Below are 27,613 nucleotides of genomic sequence, written 5' to 3'. Positions count from 1 at the left end.
CTAGTCTTTAGTGTTATCAAGGCACCTTTCTTGTCACAAAAATATCATTTAGAGACAAGACCTTATTTTTAAGCATAGAAAAGTCTGTTGGAGATAATTCAATTTAAACTGTTAAAGGCTTCGTAACTTAAAAGGACCGAGATCATAGTCTCATAAAGCTACTTCTTATGAAGTGTCTAATTAATCTTTTTGATGCCATTTCAAAATGTCTTAATGGGATTCAAAAAGAATGTGAAATATATTGTGCTGCCCAATAAATTCTCAATATTCATATTTAAATTTTAGAATATTTTATTACAGGAGCAGGAATTTCATTTTCACATAAGTGTGAAGAGAGAGAGAGAGGTAAATATAGAAATTTACATTTAACTTTTTTGTTAGTTTGGATACAATTTTATAATATAATTGCTTACATTTTTTACTCTAACAAAGACATGTATGTTCAGAAGTAGCTTAGAAAAACACAAAGAAGTAATATACAAAAGTAATACATCGAAACATTTTACTAAACTAATTTTACTAATACGACTAATTCCACTGAAACTATTGTAAAGTCATTTTTAGTGACACCTAAAACTTTTTTTTCTATTGTTCTTAAGATCTAAGTATTTAACCCTTTGGGCTAAAAAAGCATCGACAAAAAGACTCATAAAGTAGCTTCACTACAATAGAAATATTGTGCATAATTTCTCTGCAAAAAATTGTGACGACAGAAACCATCAATGGAAACCCCAGCAGGGGAGGTCTACAATAAAACATATTTATTTTGTAGATCTACACAAATTTGTCATACCTTGTATAAATAAAACTAAAACTAAACTGAAACAAGACATCCATTGCTGTAGTGTTGTTAATTTCAAGCAAGAAGACACTTTATCATGTCTATTTCTTATTCTGAAGTGTTTTGGGTATGGATGACTAATAAAATCTCGAAAACATCTAAATTTTTGGGTATTTAGTTTTCATGTAAAACTTTTTTCTACAGTATAAACCCAGTGGACATAGCATAATTCTTTGAAACAAATATTTATAAATTTGTATCACTCTAGTGAAAATAAGTGGGGATAGTTGAAAGGTTGCACTTGCCATTTCAGACTCCCTTTCTGCATAGGGATATCACAAATTTCACATTTTTAGAAAACACAAAAAAATGATGTGTTATTTTTGCTATTAAAGCAATGGTAATTCGACAACCATGAATTCTTTTAAACTAAGTAAGAATAAGACAATAAAATTATCTTATGCATGTACTTAAAATATAAACAAAGACTTGATTTGTAAAGTTGATTTGCTCATTTGGAAGTTAAAATTGAAATTATTTTTGTATAAAAAAGTTTAACCCTAGTTAATTGTCAACCTTCTTTTTTTTCCTGCAATAAAATAAGCCGTGGCATTATCAGGACCTGGGATAAATATTCGTGGATTTAAATCATGTATAGCAAAATTGGCAATGACTTCAATTATTATATTCTTCTTAATTTAAAAAAGAATAATATAAATTTAAATAAAATTAAAACATTTTTAGTAAGTGGTATTCGATCCTTTTTTTTACTGAATGTACGCTTATAGTCAGATTGACTTTAGATAAGCATTTGATACAAGGCAATTTATTTAAATATTGGATTTCATTCAGCAGTTTCATTCTAACTTTACTTATAAATCATTTTATGTGAATCAGCCATCAAAAAATATGATCTCAGCTGGATCTTTAAATCATTTCAATTGTGCTCCAAATCGGGGTGCGCCGAATTTCAGCCAATCACAGCGCGGCATTTCGTAAAATGCTGTGCTCTCATTGGTGGAAAGTTGGCTCAACCCGATTTGGCGCACCATTGAAATGATTTAAAGATTCAGCTCTGATTTAAATGTCTGAATATCTCTCCCTCTCCCTGGTCATGATCGAAAGAAAAATTATTGTCCCCCACCACCCCCACATCTCCAAAATGTAAGTACCAATGTCATAGACTATTATAGAACATAGAATACTATATCAACTTTAAAAAGTAGGATATAATATAGGTGATAGATAATTCATGAACAGCTAAAAAATCATAGAATTTCATAGTAATATTTTTAAAAGCTGTAGTAAACTAAAACATGAAAATAAAATATAAGATTAGAATTTTGATTTCATAAATATTGTAAATGTACTTTAAAAATATCTAAAACCTTAATATGAAATTAAAGTCTTCATGATATATAACTAGATACTACGTTCAAGCCTCTTGAAAAATAGCCCCAAACTAGCAAACCTAAAACCTTGTCTAACTAGTCATTTCTGAGATCATTAGCTTCAGACAAAAAGATCTTTACTACATATTGTATATGTCTTCCAAAACGTATTATTACTTTTTTATGTTCCTTAATATCTTGCTGATGATATTCAGGTTAAAATTAGCTACCTGACCTCTTATCTATTCTTGTTTATGTTGTCAATCTGCATAGTAATAAATACTGGTGAGTTTCAGTGCAAACAATACATAAACTATTTAGGTCAAATGACGACTGAAACTTTATTTTAAAAATACTAATTTAAAGACTTTTCAATGGATACTCTTAAATGTTTTTAATTACAGAGCTATCGATAGATTGAAACACATTTGGTAGGTAAACATAAAAAGCTAAAAATATAGATTTTATGTTAACGATATTGGAGTTGCTAATCCTTTTGGTTCTTATTTGTTTACTCCTTTTAATTTTTTCATATTTCTTATTTTGTAAATTTTTTATTTTGCATTTGAAATTCTTACGCTTACTGTTATATAATAAGATTATACATATAAATGGCAAAAAGTTTTATACATATTTTTATAGTATATTTTTCCTCTTATATAAGTAACTGTGTTATTTTAGTATTAGTGTAGCGTAATAGAAGAAAATATTAACTTTACAATATATGATAACAAGGATGGTAACATATATAAAAGCACAGCTCTTACATCAGAAGAAATAAAGAGATCGATGTTTGTATGTGTGTATGTTCTAGAAGATTTCGTAAACGGCTTGAATTATACTATTAATTGTGTCAATGCAGGTTTTAGCCTATTTTGCAAGTATTCATAGGTTACGGCTAAAACAAGAGATCTATAGTATAGATGTATATACATATAACTACCTGCTTCCCTATTTCAAGGACCTTTTTTGTCTGCTAGCAAATTGTTTTCTGCTACTTGGCTGTGTTAACATTCTCAACATTAAATATTGGTTGATTTTCTAAGACCCAATTGAGAGTCGGGACAAGGTCCTTGGGATGGAGACATACAGTTATTTAACCCTTTTCCCCTGTAGTGTTTTACTCTAATGCTAAATCAACATAAACTTATAAAAAAACATAATCATAATAAGATATTAGATCAAAACATTATAAATGAGATGGTTTTGATATCTAAAATGATATATATATTGTCCATAATATATGAAGTGCAAACCCCAAATTAAATATCCGCCACGCGTCTGCTCTACTAATAATATCAATGTAGAATTGTATACTTCTTTTGTTGTAAAAGTTTCATCTGTAATGAAACCTTTTCATGTATTTTCTTGATAAGAACCAGTGATGTTGAGCCGTTGTTTTCTTTACCTAGAAAAACTAACACTAAAATGCTAGCACTAAACTTCTATGTTTAGTATGAAACAGTAGAAATATGTGGTAGATGAAGGTTTTTAGTAGAAATGCTAGCAAAATTTTGGGCATATATCATCTAGTAATTGTTATGTTAATTTTAAAATTTTAGATAAAGATGATTTATTAAAAATTTATGAAATGGCCTAAAGTTAAAAATATAGCCCCAATGCCCTGGTAAGGAAATGGTTTCCAGGAAAAATAAAATTAATAATTAAATAATCAGAAATCATATCACACAAAAAGGATATTAAAATATATTTTGAACAGAAATGAAATCTTAAATATTTTATATTTTAAAGATTTTAAATTCACCGTTGTTACACAATAATGAAAAATGAAGAAAATTAAGATGTCAATATTTTTGGATAATATGGTTGATTAATATGTCAAAACATCAAATCAATTTAGCTCCTATAAGAATAGAAAGACAAACAATGACTCACTTCGTTCGTCGTTTGTCAATCCATAATCTTTAGGTTTGCTGCATATTGTTGTTTTTCTTATAATGCTGTTTGCTAATATCAAGTAATATGTTAAACTATAATGTCAATACTGTAACCCAGACAACTGTCTGGCCCTTGCGATGGGGACGATTTTCGTCTGCTAATTTCTGCTCCTTTGTGGAAACTTGGCTGTGTACATATTTTCGACGCCATTGGCTAATATTCAAATTAGAAAGTCGGCATAGGGTACTCACTCTGTGGGTAGAGTTACTTATTGTTCGTGCCCTCTCTATTCTTTTACTTGGATATTATGTCCTATAAAATGAAGAAAAATTTAAATCATTACGGAGCGCAGCCAAAATAATTATCTTTTTTTTCAGAAGAATGTTAATAATTTAGTTGTCATCATGTTGATGATGATTATAGAATGAGATGTGGAATAATGAACTTCCTCCTTTTATTACTATGTACTATTCTTATAGGTAAGAATATTTTTTACTTCGCTTTCTAAGTCATACCTAACTGTTATAGGAACCATCATCGATATTACAATTCTAACATATTTAAATCAACGAAAAGAACTAATTATTACAGACGGACGGACCCTAATTGTGGAAAAGCGTCGCTTTTATAACCATGTTTAAAATCAAAACTAGAAATTTAATATCAAAAGTTGTGAAATTACAAAATTATAGAATAATCTCCTTCTTAAAACTTTTCTTTAAATCTTTAATACCTATGAAGATTATATTTTTTACTTCATACAATATTTTGATTAAAATATTAAAACAAGAAATATTGTTTTCATTTATTAAAAAGTTTATAGTTGTTATTTATATAATTGTATTGTACAGCCAGAAAAAGTGAAAATTTTAAATTTCGCATTTTCTTGGTATTTTGCAATTGGGCAGATAAAATATTTGGAACTCATTTTATAAATTTAATATGCGTCTAATATTAAAAATGTAATCTTATAAGTTATAAAATATTTGTCCAAATTTTTGTTTTCCTATGAGAAAGAATTGTAATCAAGCATACAGTCTCTGCGCAGCAAGGGCGTCCAAGCTTTTTTTTAAATAGGGGGGTTAAATTTTTTAAGGTCGGGGTAATTTTTTTTTTTGGGGGGGGGGTGGGGTAGTAAAATGGCGAGCAAAGCGCGCTGCAACTTTTTTACCCCCCCCCCCCTAAATTTTTACCCCGGAGGTAAAATTTGCTCGGGGGGGGGGGGAATTACCCGCCTAAAATCGGTTGGGTGGTTTAAATACCCTCCCGTTATTTGTGGTTGGGGCTAATAACCCCCCTAAAAAATTTTACCCCTCCTCCTCCTAATTGATTGGAGGTGTTTTTAGCACCGCCAAGGTATAGGTAAATTTTGTATGGGGGGAGGATAAAATAAAAAAAAAAATGTTTTTTTTTTGGGGGGGGGGGGGGAATTACCCTTTTACCCCCCCCCCCACCCTTGGATGTCCCTGCTGCACAGTATATTACCATTAAAAATTATTATTATCACTTATTCAAAAACCCTTTCATTTGCTCATTAAACTCGCTCTTGCATACATATTTAAAGTAAAGGTACTCCATAATTTGTAAATTTTAATTCAACATTGTATTTTCTAAATATATGATCATGCTATATCTATATTACATACTATTCGTTTTAACTTGGAATATTGTAAAAGCCTTAGCTAAAAAAAGTCGCAAATACCAAAGTTAATATAAAAACTCTTTTTTATTTATTAAAGAAAATTTTTTTCATTTGCCTTACTATTGTATACTACAGAACTGCAGGGACTTTTGTTGATTAATCTTGAAAGTTGAGTTGTACAAGTTCACTGTTAGTGTTCAACCTATTTCAACTAACAGTTGGGAGGATAATATAAGTGTCATCTCTTCAAAGATCCAAGCAATATATTAAAAACCTCGCAAGACTAAATGCTGTTATTAAATCGAGATATCAATAGAAAAATTTTGATATAGGCTTTAAAAAGAAATGTTTATTTTGGTCTTGATGTCGACTCAAATAAAAGGCAAATTAGATCATACGCATTGTATACTATGTAAACTGTGACCATTTCTATTTTATGACATGAAGTTGAAATTAAAGAATTTAATCTTAGGTCAAATTGTATCTTATTCTAATCAGAGAGTGAAATAAAAGTAGACTTTAATAAAAGTGAAATACTCCTAACCTCCCTGCTGAGAAATGCATTCAATTGCTCACAGAGTTCATTGGAATTTTAACAACTTTAGTTGAATAAAGAATAAATAAACAGATGAATAGGGAAAACTTTACTGACAACTCCAAGATAGATTCTTCACTTTTTATAAAAACTTTCTTCTACTGAAACATTTGGAAAGTAAACCAATCCATTTTATTTTGAAAATGCACTTATTCCCTTTTATATGCGTAGCATATCTATGAATGTTCGGTTCCTTTATCTCCTCACTTCTTAACTGCCTTCACTAAACAATAAAAGATATCTAATTTTAGAAATTTTAGTTTAGTACAGTGATCAAAGGGATAATACAATGGTCAAAAATGTTATGTTCATCCCAAAAGAATTACCCCTTCTGTAGATTTAAATTATTGTTTAAAAAGTTTTGACACAGCTAGATTGTATCAACCAATCAATATTTGATTACAGAAGCTAAAAAATGAGAGTACGTGTTCATAAAAATTTGGGTATTAGTATGATTTACAGTCCAATGTTCCCGTCATCTCTCAGTTAAGCAAGACTTTATTCTTGTTTTTATTTAATATCTGTAATTAACGTACTATATTTTAAACTAAATTAAGGTTACCATGAATTAAAGATTTAACTGATTTATTAGTATAGTATGTTTAGAATTTTACGCAGTTGTGGACTTTCAGTGGCCTTGTTTTTTTGCTTCTCACAAGTTCTCACTATTCTTGGGTTAAAAGTTTTCTACTAAGTTTTCTCTTTGGGGTTAGGTGAGAACATAGATAAAGAAGATCTTAGAAATTGCTGTATTAAACCTTTTGGTATAAAATTAACATACTATAGTTCCTTATTATAATTATGCCTCATAATTATGAATTATAATCAATTTGAATGATTGCCATTTTTTTGAAATAACTAAATATATTAAAAAAAAGATTTATTTCTATAGGTACATACTAAAAAGTTAAGTGTTACTGATATATATTTATACAATCATTATTACTATAGTTTCATAGGTTTCTTCCTGAAAAAGATTGCATGGCTAATACAATTTTAATAGTTAAAAGAGATTGCAATCAGTAAAATAATACAATGTTTAATTCCTGAAACAGATTCATATGGTATATATATCAGAGTGAAAGGTTTATGGTAGTCTTTTTTTCTTTTAAGAATGGGTATCATAATAAAACAAAAAAGATAAGCAAGCTAATAAGATATGTACAGACAGACCAGCTGCAGAGTAGCTTCATCTTTAAAAACCCTTTTTATGTTTCCTTTTTAAAATTTAAAAGTTTATGACATTTTGTTTGAGAAATGAAGCAAAACAATTTTATATTTTTCTGAGAAAAGCTAAGATGAAAGAGAGTGTATAATTCCATCTCATTACTTTCAAAGACTGGATTAATTTTCTTTTGATTAAAAAAGTATGGATTACAGAATTTAGCTTCTTTACATCGTAAAATATAAATATCAATTTATTTCATTTTCTTGTAGAAAATTGAATTCTAACAGGGATATTTGTATCCAATGAAAGAAAAACTTTTTAAACCAATAATCTAGTTATAAAAACAAACTTTAACAAAGCAAATTTAGAAATGTATATAAAGAAAATTCTAATAGATAGTTTCAAAATTATCTATTTTATTCTGAAAATACAGATCCTCTCTAAAATTACAATAGAATGAAAGCATTAACATCCAATCATGAAAGAGAGATCTTCAATATAAAAAATGTAATTTATCAATATGAAAATATCAATAGAATTATTAATAATATTGGAGTTCATCTTGATGATATTTGTTAGTGCACAATTTTTTGTATAAATCAATATAAATCCCACAAATCTGAGAGGCGTTGTGCAACTACCTAGAATACTCAGTATATCATGGGTGCCAGAATATATATCAATATTGTGCAACTACCTAGAATACTCAGTATATCATGGGTGCCAGAATATATATAAATATTGTGCAACTACCTAGAATACTCAGTATATCATGGGTGCCAGAATATATATAAATATTGTGCTACTACCTAGAATACTCAGTATATCATGGGTGCCAGAATATATATAAATATTGTGCAACTACCTAGAATACTCAGTATATCATGGGTGCCAGAATATATATAAATATTGTGCAACTACCTAGAATACTCAGTATATCATGGGTGCCAGAATATATATCAATATTGTGCAACTACCTAGAATACTCAGTATATCATGGGTGCCAGAGTATATATAAATATTGTGCAACTACCTAGAATACTCTGTATATAATTGGTGCCAGAATATATGTGAATATTGTGCTACTACATTATAATAATCATGAATACTATACAATATTGAAATAACTTGAAGAATTTGAACCGATGATTATTTTGGCAACTATGAAAATCATGTATAGGGTAGCCTGTAAAGAAATCAAGCAAAATTGCACTTTACATAATAAATAAAAAAGATGCAGAAATCCTTCAATATAATCAATAAGATTTTGAATTTATTATTTAGATAACAGTTAAAACTTTATTGGTGTCATAACTAACATGGATAATATGAAAAATGAATTTACTAGTTTTTTAAAAATTTTTTGTACAGTTATCTAAAATCTTTTTTTCTTAGTATCCAATTCGGCACAAACAAAATACCTTTCAGAAATTTTTTTGCAAAAAGAAAGAATGATCTAATTAGCATCTTTTTGCAACACACTAGAACCGCCTGCTTGCACATCCTAGAAAAGATTGCAAGTACAGATTGCTACTTATAGTTGGATATACAATTATGGTTGTGTAATATATGTATGTGTGCTTGATTGCAATTAGGGTTTGATAGAACAAGGTACAAGTTTAAAAAAATGGCCGGGATGTTTTGTGATATTTATTAGATTAGATTCAAACTAAACAACATGTTTCAAATAAATGTGGTCAATGTAATAAGTATATAAAACTGATGAGTTAATATTGAGTAATCACCAACGAAACTTTATTAAATCAAAATTAGCCTCCCTCTCTAAGTAGAATACAGCATGTGCAACTGGTTAAAATATATTTTTTTTTCAAATTTATCTACAAATTATAACTAAAGATTCCCTTAATTTTTAAGGAATTTTCTTTATAGAATTATTTAGTTGCTGAGTTTTAGTTATGGCTACTGATGGCAAACCTTAAAAAATAATAATGTTTCACAGTTCAATGCATATTAATTATATCAATATGACTGCTATATTTTTTTATGTTTTCAGGACTAGCTGATATTGGTTGTTGTAAGAATATACTAGAACCAATGAGATGTTATATTGGGGAGTGTTCTGGCCATGATGAGGACACTGTCCTCGAGGAATGCAGGTTAGTTCTAGTTCTGTTGCACAGCTGCTCTATAACTCTATAGCATATGTTTATATGTCCATCAGTGTTACCAAAGGTTATCTACCCAGATACTATGTAATCTGACTTTTTGTTTAGATTATCATAAAACTCTTGTAAGCATTAATAATTGACTGACTCTGGACAACTACATATTTTATGATTCAATTTCTAAGGTTAATTAAATCTAAATGTCAATAATTTCAAATTGCTACCCAAAGGATATATTCAATAATTAATCACATAAGAAGATTAACCCCTCTTAATATCAAAGAATAATTTAAGAAATTCAAATATATTCTAAACTGTATTTTAAATGTAAATAAGTTGAATATTACTGGAAAAAAGTTTGTATCAATTTAGCCTGTATTAAAAAAAAGTAATGATGTTTTCTATGGTTTTCTTTATGCTTTATAATTGAAAATTAGTGTGTACTTTCTCGAAAATTTTTACTTATCAAGATGATTTGAGGTTTTTTAATCATTTTATAAAAAGTAATAGTAATTTAATAGTAAATTTACTCTTTACACTTTTTATCAAATGAGGTGTTTCCTAATTAACGAGTTTACGTTACAAAATGTTATAAGTTTTTTCTAATGCAAATCATTTTTCTTTTATTGTAAAAGAAGAAGAATAATAATAACAAAAATGTACAGAGCAAATATCATTAATGCAAAAATATGTATTTATTATTTATCCTTTTAACATTTGTTATCTGTTGTTTCTAACATTTCTCTATCTCTCTATTTCCTCCCTTCTTTCTCTTTTTGGTTTTCAGTGTAGGATTATATTGGAAGTTTCCCACAATTTTATTTTAGAACACATAATAGCCTCCTAGCCATAAATATTGCATTATAATATGTTAAAATTAAAAGAATACAAATTATCAGTTCCCGCTGAGATACACTACGAGATGTTATTTTAGTATATCTCTGAATAAAATTAGGCCTAATGATGTGCAGTGCAAGGTAATAAGGTCAAACGCACTTCAGACAACTTAACCTTTGATTCCACGACTCTCGTCTGAAAGTCCTAATTTTGCAAGGTAATAAGTTGCTCCTGTTTGAAACCAAGTTATTCCACCAGCTCTAATTATTTTATCGCGCTCCTGCCAAAGCAGTATTTGGAACCTTTTTTTAATGTCTTCAGTGACGCTGCTATGTCGGGCTGAGATTCGAATTTATCACTTTCTTGAAAACGAGCTTCGTGTAGACATACACAAGAAGGTACAGTCAGACCATCATCTATCTACTTAAAACTATAATATTGTGTAGAGATGGCACGGGGAGGGTGGGTTCAGGTCCACAGAAAAAAAATAAATGATCCTGGATTAATCCAAATATTATATCCAATACTTTTGCATTTTCTGGCATATTGTAAAGGCCAATACATGCATTAAAGGTCTTATTCCAATTTCTTTCTAAGGCCTCTTTTTTTGCTTTCATGTAAGAGGCAAACACTTTAAGGCAAGGAAATTACAAATTGGATTGAGGCAGGATAAAATTTAATTTGGTTCTATTAATCTATAAAAAAAACTAAAGAAATGGATTTATAATTGATATTAAAATAATTGTTGAAGACGAATGTAACAATAATGTTTTCTCGTATTCATTCGAATCCGGTGGATAGGAACCGGTTCTCATCTATACGAAAAAACTATGTCTAGCATCGTATTATATCCAGCTTTCTACGAATATAAAAATGTACAATTAAATTTTTATGCCATTAGTTCGCGGTAGTTAGCAGTATTACTAAATTAATGACTTTAATCGATTATGCAAGGTATAGTACAAATCAAAATCAAATATAAATCAAGGGCAAATTAAATATAAATTTTATTACACAAAAAATCCAATAGTTGAGTGCAAATAAGGGATACAGGGATAGGACAATAGGCAATAAATAATTTGTTCCCCTAAATTTATATTGAATTTATCATTTTTGATATTACAGGGGGAGAAGAAGGATTGTAGATTTATTCAGCTATTATTGTCTCCTCCCTCCCTGATGCAAAGTAAAGTAATAAATTATTACAACTTCTCAATTTGTCACAAGCTTAGAATATAAAGCTCAATTTTTTGTGCAAATTTCGGCAATTCCCATCAAACCGAAAGTGTAAGACAATAGCAGTTTTTTAGAATCGTAGATCAAATACATATAAATACATACTCTAAAGACAATATAAATTTTATTAAAGATGAAAATAAAGACGAGGGGGTTTGGAAGGGGGGAGGGTTGTGGTCATCTCTCGATTGGAAGGATAGTACCTATTTTTTGTGCAATGTTTTTTTTGCAATGAAAATGATCCTGATTTAAGTAGATTTGTCTTATCTTTATATAATTACTGCATAAATATTTTAATTTATATTTATTTTATCCAGCTTCAAGCTTCACTTTATTTGTGTACATGATAATGTGGTGTATGATCCAATTATTAATAAATCAATTTTCTCAATTATGTACATGACAGACCAAATATAAGTGCATCTTTAGAAAAGATTTGCTGTTAAAATTTATAATTTGATGATTTGTTTTGCAATATTTTATCAAAAGTTGTTTAAAATTATAAGCTTTTAAGGCTGCCTAACCCTGAAAAACACATGTTCATATTAATCAGATAAAACCTAGCAACCAATCCAAACCAATTCTCCATATTCATATTTTCTTTTTGAATCTGTAAGCTTAAACAAATATTCATATGCATCTTAAACCACACTCAAACAACCACACACACACACGCACACACACACACACACACACAGATAGATATGTACCACACCTGCCTGGAGTAAAGTTGTACGAGTTTAAAGTAAACATATGTATATTATGTGTTATTTTTTAAAATTTCTTTCAATAATAAATTTTTTCAAACAGCGTCGAAAACAATAATTCTAAGATTTCTAGTTTTTTTTCTACACTTTTAACTATAAGAATTATATATGCTACATATTTAGATGATATTTTGGTAACAAAGCTTTCCTAAAGTCTACTTGACAAAAATTGCATAGTTGGAATCCATAAAAAGCATAACACTTTAAGGACTAAGACAAAACATACTGATTTGTAGTTATTCTCAAAAGTCCTAAGTATAATTGAAACCAGGTGTGTTCTGGAAGGTGCAGGCAGCCTGCACAGGGTATACCTGGCAGGCATACACGAGGAATCAAGGCAAGTGATCCTTTAATGAATATAATCAATGCAAATGTATATTTTATATTTCTTCCTGGATTTTTATACTCAACTCTGCAAGGTCAATACTATGGATGTTGAAAATGAAAATGGTTTGGGAAATAAAATTTGGATCAAGTAACATTTATGTAAAATAAAATAGTTCAAGTATTTCAAATATTTTCTTTATTTGTTTGATATTTTGATTATTAAAAGAACATTAACCAGTTAAAATGTAAATAAGGAATTTGATTGAACTCTTGTTTGTTTGGGTAGGTAAATACTTACATAAGTTAAACCATTAGGTTATTCAATGTTTTTATTAAGAAATGGGTTAAACAATTGAATTTGATATAAATTGAAATGTACCAGACCTGATCCAAGAAATTCTCTATTTGATTTAACGGCAAGTTGAAATCTTACTTCAATTTCTTGAAACATATTTTAAAAGAAAAAGAAAAATTGAGATTCAGTAATTGATCTTGGTTTTATTCTAGATTTTGTTATAGAAAAAAAATCAATAACATTTTATACAATAAATAAAACAGTATTACAAAGTCTTTTTAGTTGATATTATCTATCTGTATTTTTATCTAAGAAATGTCACAACCATAAAAGCGAAACTCTCAAACTAGACAGTGGGACAAACAAGCAGTAACATTTGTTAATTATCAGAACTATTTAAACAAAATTTTATACAAATTTGTTTCAAAATTTATTTAATACAGGATAATGTTTAAGAACGTACTTGTTTTGAATGTATGTACGGACTTTCTCGTAACTATTATAGTGTTGATTTCGCACCTAATTGTTATAGGAATCATCATGAAATCGATAGGACATTTCTAGCTTGCCTAAATTCACGATAATAATTATTTGTTACAGACGGACTGACGGACGGACGGGCACTAAATATAGAAAAGCTTCGCTTTCAAAATGGTCTCATAAATTCCTCTACTAACCAAGGTATTATGGTGTACGGGGAGGGAGTCGATTAAAAATCAGCCACGTGACGTCATAAAAATGAGAATTATCCATCCCTTTTTTATTTTTTAAATTAAATTAGTTTCTTCTCTGAAACAAAAATGTATACAGTATTATATAAACTAATTTTATATTGAATTATTTCGAAGACAAAACAAAGTGAATTGTCAATAGAGAGAACTATGATTTTGGAGTGCAATTATTTCCGCAATTGTATCACACTATCAATAGCCAAATATTTAAATAAGATATAAAGGCGGTAAATTGGTGTACATCCCAAATGATGATAAATAAAATCACCCTCATGTAAATTATTGGTTAAAAATTGTGTATACTGCTGTTTTAAAACATTCAATCAATTTTGAATAATAGAACCCAAAGCTCTTAGACAAAGAATGGGATAACATTTTTAAAATTTTGGGTACTAGATTGATTTACTGTTCAATATCCTACCCTTCTCTTACAATATGCAGAATAGAATGTACACCAATAATTTCATCAGAAGAACTAATTTGTTTTGTCATCGATTTCCAATTGTTTCAAGTCATGTCTAATGAGAAGGGAAATGAAGACAAAGTAGGATTTGCACACTATACTAATAAAATAACAAGAACAGAGATATCCATAGGTAGTAGTACAGTAATAATTATTTCTAGTCATGTCTAATAAGAAGGGAAATAATAACATAGTAGGGTTTACACACTATACTAATAAAATAACAAGAACAGAGATATCCATAGATAGTAGTACAGTAATAATTGTTTCTAGTCATGTCTAATAAGAAGGGAAATAATAACATAGTAGGGTTTACACACTATACTAATAAAATAACATGAACAGAGATATCCAATCCATAGGTATAGTACAGTAATAATTGTTTCTAGTCATGTCTAATATAGAAGAGAAATAATAACACAGTAGGGTTTACACACTATACTAATAAAATAACAAGAACAGAGATATCCATAGATAGTAGTACAGTAATAATTGTTTCTATCCATGTCTAATAAGAAGGGAAATAATAACATAGTAGGGTTTACACACTATACTAATAAAATAACAAGAACAGAGATATCCATAGGTATAGTACAGTAATAATTATTTCTAGTCATGTCTAATGAGAAGGGAAATAATAACATAGTAGGGTTTACACACTATACTAATAAAATAACAAGAACAGTGAGGTTCATAAATAGCACAGTGCGTGTTAGACAAAGTTAGATAAAGTCATTTTACTCAAGTAACTGATATATTTAATAATGTTGTGACGTTCTCCTAGTTATCCTAGAGTAGTTGTGCTACTAAACATGTAGTTCTATAGGGTTGGGCCGGATATCCGGTGTGGCCGGATATCCGGCTGGATATCTGGCTATTTTCAATATCCGGCCGGATACCGGATATTGAAACTATCCGGCCGGATATCCGGCTATATAATCTTTTATATTTTTAACAAAAATCTCTGTTTTTTTAAACTTAAATGGCTGTAATTTTCTTATTATTAAAGCAAAAAGAACAATTTTTTTTGAATATGTTTATCTTTATGTTTTTTGTTTATATTAGAAATCTCAAAACATAAGTTTTGGCGGTAGCAGCAGTACTTGACAGCTGCCAGCCGCAAACCGACGGTTGGCAGGTAAACGGCAACGGATTTTATGAAATTTGTAATATGCCATGAAGATATATAAAAATTTGAAATCTTCAAGTAAAAAATTGCGGTCACAGGAACCGTTTAAAGATTTCTGGAGACCTGGAGGTTGAGGACTTGCAGGATTTTACCTGGAACCTGAAATCGACTTGAATACCTATATTATATATAAGGATGTACGACTATGGGATATTTTAGTATTAGATAACATGAAATGCTTTGTTTAAGTAAAAAAATATTTTTACTTTTACCTAAATGACCTTACCAGATTTGCTGGCATCCTGTGCCTGCCAGGAAGGAGGTATTAAAAAAATTTCAACTCTCAGTTATGTGTCATATCCAAATTTCGAAAGTATCTCAGTTATAGCCCTCTACCTTTTATACACAGAAAATGGGATAGAAAAAAAACAGAGGGGGGGGGGGGCAGGCATTCAATGCCACCTCCCCGCCACTCCTCCAACCGTTAGGGGTTGATATTACAGATTGAGGGTATTAATAGTTAATTAGATTTATTTGCTAAGAAGAAAGATCCTTTTATAGTTACTTAATTTTTAAGTTTTAACCTTAATTTTATCCTATTATATAAAGCAGTAAGCTTTTTTTGTCTGTAGCGAAGGATCTCGCTAACCGCTGAACCGATATGGTTCTCCTTTAGTGTGAAGCTTCTTATAGGTCCCAGGGTGGTTTTAGGCTGTTTAATTTTTATAAAAAAAGTCGTTGTAAGGTTTTAGATTATTTTTCTTCACTTTCATGTCCCTTCTAATATCCCTATATACTAGGGACGCAGCCGCTAGTATAATATAAAACACCAGTTTATGAAGAAATTTATTTTGCGGGTATAGTCCCTTTCGTGGCAACGCCCCTTAAGGAGCGATTATTCGTATTTTCACAGTTGCTTTCCTCCTTTTTCTAGACCCTCGCGGGGGACTCTAACCTTGCCAATTGCCTAACCCTGCGGGGCAATCACCTAACCAAATATAACCTAACCTAACCTAAAATAACCTATTAAAAGGAATTTTAAAAATACAACGAATCGCCCCTTAAGGTGCGTTGCCACGAAAGGGACAATCTCCTTTTTTGATACTTTAATATGTAGTAATTTGGCCGGTTATCCGGCCGGATATCCGGTAATTTGGCCGGATAACCGGATATTTGCCGGATATCCGGCGTTGGCCGGATATCCGGCGGGATACCGGATATCCGGCATTTGAAATCAGCCGGATATCCGGTATCCGGTATCCGGCCAAAAAAATATCCGGCCCAACCCTAGAACTTCTAATGTAATAGTGGTATCTTTTTTTTTTAAATAATAGAAAGATCAAGAAAGTGGATTATAAAGAGGAAGTAATTACTATTGACATTTCTATCAGAGTATAATCCTTTTTTATCAGTTTCTTTTTTGTATTTTCAAAAGCAAAGCTTTTCTATAATTAGGGTCGGTCCGTCCGTACGTCCGTCCGTCCGTACGTCCATTGGAAACATGTCGATTTTTAACTTTTTTGACTACAAATTTTTGTATGTTAAAACTATCCGATTCTTCTGATTTTTTGAAAACTGATTCCTGAAGAAGGTACAATATTAAACGCAAAGAATCTCTATAAACAAGGCCCAAAAATGTAAGTATGTCCTTTAAAGTATCATCTATTTATGCAGTTTTGCAACACATTTACTAACAATATTGTTTGTACTGATGCATTACTATTCTGCTAATTCAGTTCTGACAATCTACAAGAGTTAATGTTCGTTTGTCCTTCTATTTAAGAGCTTCGCTTTTATGAATGTTGTCATCCTTGTTACATATTATTTTTTTAGTTTATTTAAATGATAGTTTTTCTCAAAGTGCCTGAATAAAAACAGCAAACACTTCATTTAGAATAAATTGAAATTAATGTTTTTTTAGTTGAGGTCAGGTTAGGTTAGGTTATATTTGGTACAGGGTTGCCTCGTTGGGTTAGGGCACCCCGCACTAAGGGCACTTATAGTAAGAGGGGGAAAAGTCGACCTCATCGAGTCATCCCATTTTAAATTTGAGTTTCAAAAGATTTTTAAAAATATTTTTTGGGGGGAGGGGGGTGAAGACACCCTCCCCAAAATAGTTTAAAACCTTCTCACGACCTATAAGAAGCTGCACTGTAAAGGAGAACAATATCGGTTCAGCGGTTGGCGAGATCCTTCGGGACAGACAAAAAACGCTTACTACTTTATGTAATAGAATTTCTTTTAAAAATAATCTCTGAGCAGGGACTAAGAAAACACAGAAAAATAGCCTGAAACCATCCTGAGACTTACCCAATTCTCAAGAACTCTCTAGATTAAAAAGTTATCGAAATATAAAGCTACAAACAAAAAAAGGATCTTTATATACTAAGATGTAAGCCTCTAATATAAATAATATTTTACTAAGTTTAGAAAATTTAAAATATTTCATGCTAGAAAAGGATAAATGAACTTTGTAGACAGAAAAATAAATATAAAACAAGAACGACTACGCCCGGCATTTAGCCAGCCCTTTCAGTTTTTTGAACAATTCATTTTCACAACTATGGGGTTTTAGTGTTTTGTCTTAAATCTACTCCATTAACAGGGCCCAAGAGTGTTACCATTCCCTTTTGAACAACGTTTTCTTTTACGAAAATTTTAAACTCTAAAATGGATTTAAATCTTTAGAAAATTCCATATATTTGTTATTAAAGAAGCGCAGCAACTTTATAATTATTTTCTGTTTCAGACATGAAGGTTTGATTTCTGATTGTCCGCGGGACCAAATGTATGATAGCTGTTTTACACAAATTAATAGAAAAGGTAAAAATTATTTAATAACTAGCGAAGCTACTTTATAGCTATAGTATGTTGGCTTTCCCAACATTACCAATAGAACCTTGTATCTACAACAGATCTATAGTATAGATGTATATACAACCAACTACTTCCCTTTATTTTTCAAAGATCTCATTCGTCTGCTTCTAAATTATTTTCTGCTACTTGGCTGTGTTAATATAAGCGGCACCATTGGTTGATTTCCAATGACCCAATAGAGGGGTTGCACAAGGTGGTTGCGATGGGGAGATTAACACTTTCTCCCTCTAGTGTTTTACTCTAATGTATCTACTATAAAACAATATTATGATAATTAAAATATGTCTACATTTTTTTTAAAAATGCGTTGATTTATCTTAATGAAAATTCACTAAAATTTACTCTAGAATTTAATTAAAAGTAGCATAATAAACAAGTTTAAAATTTACGAAAAACTCTTTTCAGAATATAATTTAAAAATTCAGTTTCGGTATAAATTATAATCCTTTTTTAATGAAGTTCTTTATTTCTTAAACAAAATGTTGAATTTAAATTAATAAAATTTATTCTTTTGGTTAGAAAAAAAAATCCTTTTAAACATTCTATACTGAATTATTTGTATATTAATATTTTTCTAAAACAAGAAAAATTTTGTTTATTAGTAAAAAGGCTATTAGTTCAAAATTTGGTCCTACCCCAAACGTAGGAGTCCCAAACGTCGGAGTGGACAAATGCAGGAGTCCCAAACGCGGGAGTCCCAAACGTCGGAGTGGACAAACGTAGGAGTGGGACAAACGTCGGAGTGGACAAACGTCGGAGTGGACATTTCTTAAGTAAAACATAGGAGTGTCCGCTATTTTAATAATATTTTTTTATACCCTTGTCTACAAAATAATGACTCGGCCCCCTAGCCTGCCTAGCCGCAGCGCTCGGCCCCCTGGCCTATAACCTAACCTAACCTAACAAAGTAAAATAACGACACAGAAAAAATTGAAGAAAAATTTGGGACTCCTGTGTTTGTCCACTCCGACGTTTGTCCCAAAAAATCCTGCGTTTGTCCACTCCGACGTTTGTCCCACTCCGACGTTTGGGACTCCTGCGTTTGTCCACTCCGATGTTTTTCCACTCCTACGTTTGGCGTGGAACAAGTATATAATAATTTTAAAACTAATAAACCAGACTTTTTTTTATAAAAAAACATATAAAATAATGCATTTGAGTAAAAATGAAACAGAAAGAAAAAAAATTATAAGTGACCTCACGTTTAAAAACTATTTTTAAAACTATTGTAAAATTAGCACAGACTAGCACTTGTAAATTGTGCCAAATTTATTGCACAAGTTGTTAATGGACCAGGGTTACCATGGATGTGCCATGTGAAACATAAACAAGAACGATTATGTCCGATAGTATATTGTTGAAATAGTTTAAGATAATAAAGTACGAGAGGTTTTATTTTTTTTTTATGAGAACTCTACTATTAGTAGTTTTACCTGGGCCTACCAAAAAAGCTTAAATATCTAATAAGATTATGCATTCTACCTCCGCATTTACTTGTTTCAGGACAAAAATACCTTTGGAAGTAATTTTTGATGTCTAGAACTAATTCTATGGGGAGTATAGTGACAAAAAAATGTATCCAGAAATCAATTTTGAAATTTTTTTGGTTATCGTCTTTAGAGGGGGCTACTTCTCCCTTTCTGGTTGAGATAATGCCTTCAAACTTTAAAAAGTTCTAGCACATGTTCCCAATAGTATCTATATCAATTTTTAGCTCCATATCTCAACTTTATGGTGTTTTGCAGTCATTCTTACAAAGGGTATAATATTTGAGCATAAGAAAAATGCGCTAAAACAGGTTTTAGATGTTAACACCTAAGTGTTTAATTTTAAATTTTACTGTACTTTTTAAATAAAAAATGAGAAATATATTTGTTGTTCTATTAATTGTCTTCAAAAACAAAGAAAATAAGCCATTAATCATTACATTTTGATAACTATAAGTAGGGTAAATTTGCTTTCAAAAAGTTCTCATAAAAAAAACACACAGTACAAGAGATATAACCAATCAAAAAGCAGCATCACGAATACGTAGACGGATAGATATACATTATCATGTCTTATAGAGAAGATCAATTATTAAGTAAGATAATGCTATAAATCTACATGCTACAATACTTTTGATTATGCAACTTTTGTTTGGAAGTCCTAAATCTGGATTGTAAATATATTTGTCTGTTTATGGGCCTAGGCATCGCCAAACTCTTAAAAGTAACATTAAGCACCTATTTAAGAAGACTGGTTTATTGTTGTATCCCTTTATACATGAAAAGACCTTACAGATATAGTTAAGCAGTTTGACCTTTTAGTTTTTGCATTTTTCGTTTCCTCTTTTTTTCTCTTTCAATCTATCAATGCTTATAGGTTTATTTCATAATTGATGTTTTTTCTTCTTCTCAATTTTTACCTCGTTTCAAAATCAAACTTATAAGTACTTTTTAGACTCAAAATTTCCTTGCCTAACCCGACTGTATGTCATTCACTAAAATTTGTCTTGGCTCATATATCACTAACATGATTATTGTAATGCAATAAACGCTTGTTGAATTTAATATACGGCATCAAATACGGCAAATGGGAATTGATGACATATTATCGGCATAATGTTAATATTTTCTATCGCTATTTCTAAGACTTAATATTATTCCTTCCTTTACCCTCTTCTCCTTTCGACCTGAGAAAAGGTAATTTCCCTACAAACCCCTACCCCTTTTTCTTCACTTCTTACCCACCCCTCTTCAGTTACATAAAAACAGAACATATACTTCCAGATACTTTAAAAGGTGATTTTTTTTTGTAGAATTGACTGTTGGACTGGCTACCCCTGCTTAATATTATTCCTCCCCTTACCCTTTTCTTCTTTCGCCCCTTCCATTTTTTCATTTTTATATTTTTAACAGCAATATTCTATCTCAAATTTTTACAGTCTCTCTATTTTTCCTTTTTTTTCTCATTTCATTGTCTTTCCCTATCCAATTTGTTTTCCTTGTTTCTAATTTGTATTCGTGTCTATACCAGGGATATAGGGATGTGGTCATGGATCTAATATTCACTAATTTGTACTCTTGTCTATACCAGGGATATAGGGATGTGGTCATGGATCTAATATTCACTAATTTGTACTCTTGTCTATACCAGGGATATAGGGATGTGGTCATGGATCTAATATTCACTAATTTGTATTCATGTCTATACCAGGGATATAGGGATGTGGTCATGGATCTAATACTCACTAATTTGGTTGTGTTGCCTATTTAAGGGAAAAACAAATGCAGCATTTCCGTTTTTGTCGAATTTTTAAGTTGTAGGGCGCATAGAAGCAGAAGTCTACCCTTAATTCTAGCAGAAGGCTCTTAATAGTTTCTATTATAGACCATTACACAGACTAAATTACCAATAGCAGACCAGTATACATTTAGTTGACCGATAGTTGGCCAGTATGACGTCATTTTTATAGGCACTTATAAAGGTCTTTTTGGCAGACATGGCTTAGTAAAATAATTGTTGATTGCAAAAAAAGTGCTTGAAATAAGTTTTAAAAAAATAACTTTCTCAAAGCAGATTAATTTTAATGTAAATCTAGTTATTTATGGTCCATTGTCCTATCTCTAAAGTCCAGGTCTGTTATAGTTTTAGTTTTGCATCAGTTTGAAAGTAGTTGAAAATTTATTTGGATTAATTAATTGGGTCTCTCTGCTGCTACTCTTTGTTTTTATGTACTTTACCTTTTACCAGGGAAATGGAATCAAGTAATAATATATAAAAAAAAACTGAATTTGTGTCTAAGCATAAAAATTATCATAACTTAGGACGTTAAACGATATCATGCAAGACATTATTAGGTTAAGAGTAGGAAGTATGCACTTACTCATAATAAGGTTTTTTATCCTAATTTTATTTTTGAAAATGAATAGTTGAAACTACTGGTCGGGGGAAAGGGGGGGGGGGGGGGGTGGTGCTTTACTTAACCTAACATCACCCCAATGAAGTCTCTAAATACGTGCTTGAAGTTTAGTTTATCTTAAATACATGGGAAACCGCTAAAACTTACAACGATAAAGACTTACAGAAAAAGATCCTTCACATATGTTACTGTTTCTAGAATATATCTTCTTGTTTCATTAAAACATTAAACAATGATTAAAAGGACAGAAGCCTAAGCATTGTCGGATAGCCATACCTACAGACATATCTTAATTAATGAATATCTTTGAACATAGTTTTTGTGAATTCTAATGATTCCTATTTCCTGCCATTAACTTTGTTTGGAAGTAAGAATTAACAAATTAAATAAAATTAAAGGTGTACATACACATCCGCATGTGTAGTGTGTTCAAATAGTAACAACACCAAAGCCGCATAATATAACATATCTCAGAAGAAAGGTTTTGAATATAGGTGGATATTATAACAGGGGAAAAATTGTCGTCAATCTAGATTGCAATTGCTAAAATGGACATCATTTAATTGCTACTTCATTCATCCAGTAGATGGCGAGGGGATGGTGTAAAGTTTCACTTTATTGAAGTACATAATAATCTGGTTTAAGATACAAGATATAATAAATCTATTATTAGAGGTCACCTTAATCTCTTTTTACCATAGTGTTTATGAGATCCATTTATTCAATTGCTATTGCGAATATAAAAGACTATGCTGATTTGCTAATAAGTGTAAGTGATTGCACACTAGAATTAAAGTAGGCCAGTAAAATCAAAATGGAAGTGTATTAGACAACAACAAGTTTAAAACAGGATTGGGTTATCAAAACTACAGATATTTCTTTCCCTACCTATTTACCATACCGAAAAACATGATTAATAAAAAAGTATTTCAGTGAAGAATAGCTTATTTAATTCAGGGCTAATTCAAGAAATAAATAATTACCCAAAAATGTTAAATCGACAGTTTAAAAACTAATACTCAATAATAAGAAATTACAAGGAATATTAATTAATACAGGGATATAAAGGGATAAGACAATGACCGATAAATTGGTGTACATTTTCTCAAAAGATGATACAATCAACTTAATGAATCAACCAATCAAAATTTAACAGGAGTCCCAAAAGTTGTTGAGCCAACGGATAAGAAAGCAATATTTTTAAACTTTAGGAACTAATGTAATTAACAACCCAATGGTTTCTCTCTCTCTCTGCAAATAATCAATGCATACAATGTACACCATAGTTTTAAGATGCTCGTGTAAATCAGTTCATATTAATGAAAATCCACCATACACAAAAATACATTGTAACAGACGGACGGACGATAGAAAACAAACTTGTTTCTTGGTGTTTCCCATATAATTATTTATTTTATTTTCAGCATATGGAAGCATAACAGTAGTGAAGGGTTGTGGTTTGAGGCCTTGCAACCCTGAGGCTCCGCTCACGCCGGAGGAACAGAGAGAGTATGACGAGTGCCAAGAGTTTCAGTTCCGCGACTCGTACACGTGTCGGGTCTGCTGCCAGCATAACAGCTGCAACACAGCCACTGCTATTAGTTCAATCAAGTCACACTACCACAACCTAATTCTAGTTACAATATCTTTGCTCTTCTTTTTTCATTATAGATAATCACAGATTTTTATATTATATTATAAATTATTATATTTGTTCTCATCTGATAATTAAATTGTGTTATGAATTAATTATATGATTCTTATGACAGTTGTTAATTATTCTATTTTACTATTTTATAATGCAGCTACTCTAAAACCAGGGTATGGATGTACGTTTATAGTGAACAATTAATATGATTTTTTGTAAAAATAAATGAAATTCTCAAACGGTCTAAAATAATTTATTGCAGTGTTGGTGGTTTATATTGTCTGCCTGACCGCCAAACAACCTTCTTCTTCTTCAGGTTCTTCAGGACGCTCCAGGTACCAGGTTATTCTGGTGCCAGTTATATTTTTCAACGGTTTTTCAGAGGACAAAAAAATGTAGTAAACTTTTTATCAATGTTTCTTTGTGTTTAGAGCAAATTGAGGCATAAAGAATGTAGTATAGTATTTTTTTCCTTCGCAACTTTAAAATATACCTGGATTTACCTGAATTTGGCAGTTAAGCTTCTTATACACCTAATTTTCCTTGCTAATAAAAAAGATTTTTTTTTCAACTGTGACACTGAAAAGTTTATGATGCAGTAAGCAACAGCAATGAGAGTTCTTAAATAAAATGAAAACAAGGACAATTGATCCATATGTTGCGCAGCAGTATTTTATGAAAGAAATATGGTACTTTTTAATAAATATCTGGATGTTTGTTTTTGTATTTATTAAGCTTTTTGAAAAAATAAGACAATACCTCCCTTCCCTAATTTACAGTGAATGTATTTCCGTAAGTACAATTTTAAAAGTATGGATGTATTTATGGCAAACTTAATCTTGACTGTATAAATGACTAAAATCTATTATCCTGGCAAACTTACATGTAACATATTATTTATGACGCAGTAACGTATTGACACACCTCAATCATAGAGTAGCAACGTGCTACTAAAAAAAGCACCAACCAAGAGTAATAAAAAAACTGAACAAGGAAAGCGTGAAATAAATGTTTACTTTATTCAGTACTAACATCTTTAAGTGAGAGCCATTATTCTACTGTAAAAATGGATTTAGAATATACGTGGATAATATGACAGGGAAAAAATTGTCGTTAATTTAGATAGGAATTCATTTATTGGTCAGTTCGTTCATCCAGGAGGAACGATTAGCATGGGCTTACGGTCATGAATAGGAGGTATTGTTATTTTAGCCTGTTGCTAGTTTAACTTTAACACCAAAATCAATTTTACCGTAAAAAAATCTTGGAATAGACAATTATCCTTAAAAAATTAGGAGAAACATAAATTAAGACCTTTTGCATTTTTAAAAATAATACAGGGAAGATTATTTATCTTACATTAAACTTTCCCTTTATCCCAAATATGGAGATAAGCTAATATAAAGCAAATAAAAATTAGCATAGATGTAAATCAGAGCATTTTATAAATACTTATGGCTTCTCCCCTAATATCTAGGGAACCTATATTCGATTAGAGAGAGAGAGAGGAGAGAAAAATTGACCGTAAACAATCTCTTTAGACTTTAATAAGATTGGTATCTTTTCGAAGTTTTCCAAAAATTTTGGACTAAATCAGTTCAGTGCAGTGGTTAGAAATAACTTAACCCATTAGTGACGAACCGGCTTTTAACGCCCGGTTCCAGAAAATGCCAAAAAAAACTGGTTTTCAGTTTCAGGACTGAATCATGCTCGCATGAGCCTACCCTTTACTGCGCTGTTTTTCAATTCCCCCCAGAGAGAAGCGTTTCTATCTATTAGGTCGGCCACAATCTTTCATCGAAAATGGGTGAACCAAAAAAAACAAGGTGATTTAAAATACCCCTTCTAACTTTTTTGTTTATGAAGTAAAGTTAGTGATTTTTTTCGTGAAATTTAAAGTTTATTGGCAACTACATTCATTTGTGAAATCGTTTTATTCAAATTATTATTTTTTATATGATTTTTTTATCGTTTAATTATGTTCTATATAACTCCAGTTCGGCGTGAGTAAAAATACCCGAAAGTTTTATTGCCCGGCTCGGCGTGAGTAAAAATACCCGTTTTTAACTTTTCAAATATTAGATATATTAGATATTTTTTATCATTTATTATTCTCTTCAAATGTAAAAATTTCTTTATTTCCCAATGATAAATATAATTGATAGATAGATAAATAAAAGGATCAATAGATAGATAGATTGATAGACTGATATATAGGGATAAGACAATGGCCGATAAATTTATGTAGATTCCCAATGATAATCAACAATTGTTAGATAGATAAATAAAAGGATGGATGGATAGATAGATAGACTGATATATAGGGATAAGACAATGGCCGATAAATTTATGTAGATTCCCAATGATAATCAACAATTGTTAGATAGATAAATAAAAGGATGGATGGACAGATAGATAGATATATCTTGGTTTAGACTTTATTACATAAATATTTTTAAGGGGTGGGGTGGGGGGATATGTTTTTTTCTCTCAAAAAAAAACAATACTATTTTAAATTTTGATTATCTTGTCATAGCCCTACAGGATGGGGGCATAACACACGAAAATTCAATTATTATTACTTGTAAATATGATGGTTTTAGGCCATTTTCATTATCTTGTCATCGCCTTCAGGATGGGGGCGTAACTAACCAGTATTCTATGTAAATTTGATGGTTTCAGGCCATTTTGCTTATCTTGACATTTCCCCACAGGATGGGGGCGTAACTAACCAGTATTCTATGCAAATTTGATGGTTTTAGGCCATTTTTGTTATCTTGATATTACTGTATTATTCTATTCTTTTGTTTGTGATATTTTTTAAATACTTTAGGCCAAAGATATGTAATAAGTCTTTTCTAGTCTTTCCTTTATCAATAAAAATTATATTTTTTATATATTTGTCAATTACTGATACTACTAGAATAGTTGCTACTCTATAATTCACTTTGGAAGTTCAAAAATTACATTATCAATATCCCTCCCATTATTATCAATACAAATATTAGCAAAAGTTTTAAAACTTCCTCGAAATGGGCTTTTTTAACCGAAAACGGCGGCACCTATAGCCAAAATCTTAAATGTGATATAAATTGTTTTGTATGTTAGTTGTAGCTCTATCAATTACATGAGGTTATGTAGTTTTCAATTACGGATCGTATCAAAGTTCTAAAAAGTGTTCATCTCACTTTAGGCGTTCAAAAATTACATTTTTAACTTTTTAGGCCAAAAAACCGGGTATTTAGGTCGCAAACGGGCTTTAATGCCTGGGGAAAGCACCAAAAAACGCCAAAAACGGTTATTAATGCCGAAAGTTTTTTTTACTCGCGCCGAACCGGGTTTTATTGCAACTTTCCTGTGCACGCCACTAGAGCAAAACAAAAAAATTGGAATTCCGTTTTTACCATTATAAAGCTTCCCTGAGATTTTCAGCTCGATTGGTCCATAAAAGTGGCGCTCGGCACTAATGGGTTAACGGACTGCTAATTAACGTCTTTATGAAATTGGGAAAAAATCACATTTCTTATTGTCCAAAATGAAGCTTTTTTTTACAATTTAGGTGTTTGTTATTACTACAAATTTAGATCTTCGGCGAAAGCTTAGTGAATAGAGCAGGGATTCCATAAAATTGCAAAAGGGAGGGGGAAGGGGGGGGGGGTCGTGCAACGAACAATGTAGCCATTGAATGAGGGTTTTATTATTTTGGTGTAGACGAGAGATTAAAACGAATTTTATGTTCGAATTTTCCTACCAACTTTAAAATCATAACAATATGTTAAAATCGTAAATCGCTTCCA

General features: G+C 30.6%; 1 protein-coding gene across 1 annotated transcript; it reads left to right on the top strand.

Moving 5' to 3' along the window:
- Positions 1–4,440: 4,440 nt before the first annotated feature.
- LOC145313200 (uncharacterized) lies at positions 4,441–23,944 on the top strand. The gene is made up of 4 exons (XM_080152533.1): positions 4,441–4,550; positions 9,491–9,593; positions 18,137–18,210; positions 23,593–23,944. Exons 1-4 carry the CDS (start codon positions 4,496–4,498, stop codon positions 23,841–23,843), a joined length of 483 nt encoding a protein of 160 aa, XP_080008659.1. The 5' UTR covers positions 4,441–4,495; the 3' UTR covers positions 23,844–23,944.
- Positions 23,945–27,613: the final 3,669 nt, after the last annotated feature.

Source organism: Acartia tonsa, chromosome 1 (assembly GCF_053477335.1).
Source record: "Acartia tonsa isolate MP-2025a chromosome 1, ASM5347733v1, whole genome shotgun sequence".
Classification (NCBI taxonomy): Eukaryota; Metazoa; Arthropoda; class Copepoda; order Calanoida; family Acartiidae; genus Acartia; species Acartia tonsa.
This window is presented reverse-complemented; position numbering and strand designations above follow the sequence as displayed.

Coding starts and splice junctions, on each gene's coding strand:
- LOC145313200 (XM_080152533.1), top strand. CDS start 4,496: ATGAGATGTGGAATAATGAACTTCCTCCTTTTATTACTATGTACTATT. Junction 4,551..9,490: donor ACTATGTACTATTCTTATAG/GTAAGAATATTT, acceptor TTATGTTTTCAG/GACTAGCTGATATTGGTTGT. Junction 18,211..23,592: donor TACACAAATTAATAGAAAAG/GTAAAAATTATT, acceptor TTTTATTTTCAG/CATATGGAAGCATAACAGTA.